The 1,085-nt window shown below is 62.7% G+C and overlaps 1 protein-coding gene across 1 annotated transcript in view; it reads right to left on the bottom strand.

Annotated features, from left to right (window-relative positions):
• LOC108383035 (chromodomain-helicase-DNA-binding protein 4-like) overlaps nt 1-923 on the bottom strand; it is a gene marked incomplete at both ends in the record, with an annotated part of 4,245 nt that extends 3,322 nt beyond the window's left edge. The window contains one exon of the mRNA XM_017639409.1: nt 39-923. Within this exon, the coding sequence (XP_017494898.1) occupies nt 39-923 (885 nt within the window). The remainder of the gene's footprint in view (nt 1-38) is intronic.
• Between the last annotated feature and the right edge of the window lie 162 nt (nt 924-1,085).

Raw genomic sequence — 1,085 nt, 5'->3', positions numbered from 1 at the left:
GGCACGTCGGTGGTGATGGCGCCGCCCTCGTCAAACACCGGCGGATTGTTCATGTCGTTCTTCTGCACAAAGTTGCGGTGCATGCCCTGGTGGAAGACCTGCAGCTGGCCCTCGTCCACCCAGGAGCAGTGCCAGTAGCTCATGTCCTTCCACTTGCAGAAGAACTCACGTTCGCGGGGCTTTCGATTCTTCAGGTTCTTCAGCAGGTTCTTTGTGGAGTCCTCCGCGGAGAGGGCCTTCTCGCCGTCGGCCCCCTCCACCACCGCCTTCTTCCAGCGCCAGGTGATGATGCGCTGCACCTTGCCCTTCAGCGGCTCCACCGAGCAGGCGAGGCAGTGCCAGGTCTCCGGCACCTCGTCCAGCGGCGGGTTCATGCAGTGGATGTGGTAGCGGGCGGGGCAGGTGGCGCAGAAGACGATGTCGCCGCCCTGCTGGCGGCAGCCCTTGCAGACGATCTTCTCCGCCTTCTCCACCTTCTCGCCCTCGCCGGCAGCCGCTCCGGCCTGCTGCTCGCTGAAGGCGCTGTCGATGCCGTGCTCGTCGCAGTGCGGGCAGCTCCAGTTGCCCGACGGAGCGGCGGCCATGTCCATGCAGATCAGGTGGTAGGCTCGCGGGCAGGTGTCACAGAGCAGCAGCTCGCCCACCTGGTTGCAGATCTCGCAGTAGTCGCGGTTCTCGATTTCCGGCGGTTTGCTACCGCTGGACCCTGACTTTGACGTGGACGCCCCGGCTGAGTTGGAAGAGCTGGAGGAGGCGGCGGCGGCCTTCTGCTTCGCCTCGTAGTCCTTCTGCTTCTTCTTCTTCTTGGCCGCCAGGGCGGCCTGCTGCTCGCGCAGCTCCTTCGGATCGGGCTTGCCGTTCTTGGTGCAGTGCGGACAGCACCAGTCATCGGGAATCTCGTCGATTTCATCATCGATGCACACCTTGTGGTAAGCTCGCGGACAGTAGTCACAGAGAATCAACTCACCGCCCTGGCGACATCCCTGGCAGTAGTCCTTGTGGATGATCTTAAAGTCAATCACGTCTTTGCTGCTGCTGTTGTTGTTGCTGGCGGTGCTGCTGCTGGCGGCGGTGTTGTTGTTGTT

This window comes from Rhagoletis zephyria, unplaced genomic scaffold (assembly GCF_001687245.7).
Source record: "Rhagoletis zephyria isolate East Lansing unplaced genomic scaffold, Rhagoletis_zephyria_1.1 Rzeph_scaffold_30203, whole genome shotgun sequence".
Lineage (NCBI taxonomy): Eukaryota > Metazoa > Arthropoda > Insecta > Diptera > Tephritidae > Rhagoletis > Rhagoletis zephyria.
Note: the sequence above shows the minus strand (reverse complement) of the source record. Positions and strands in the feature narration are given on the sequence as shown.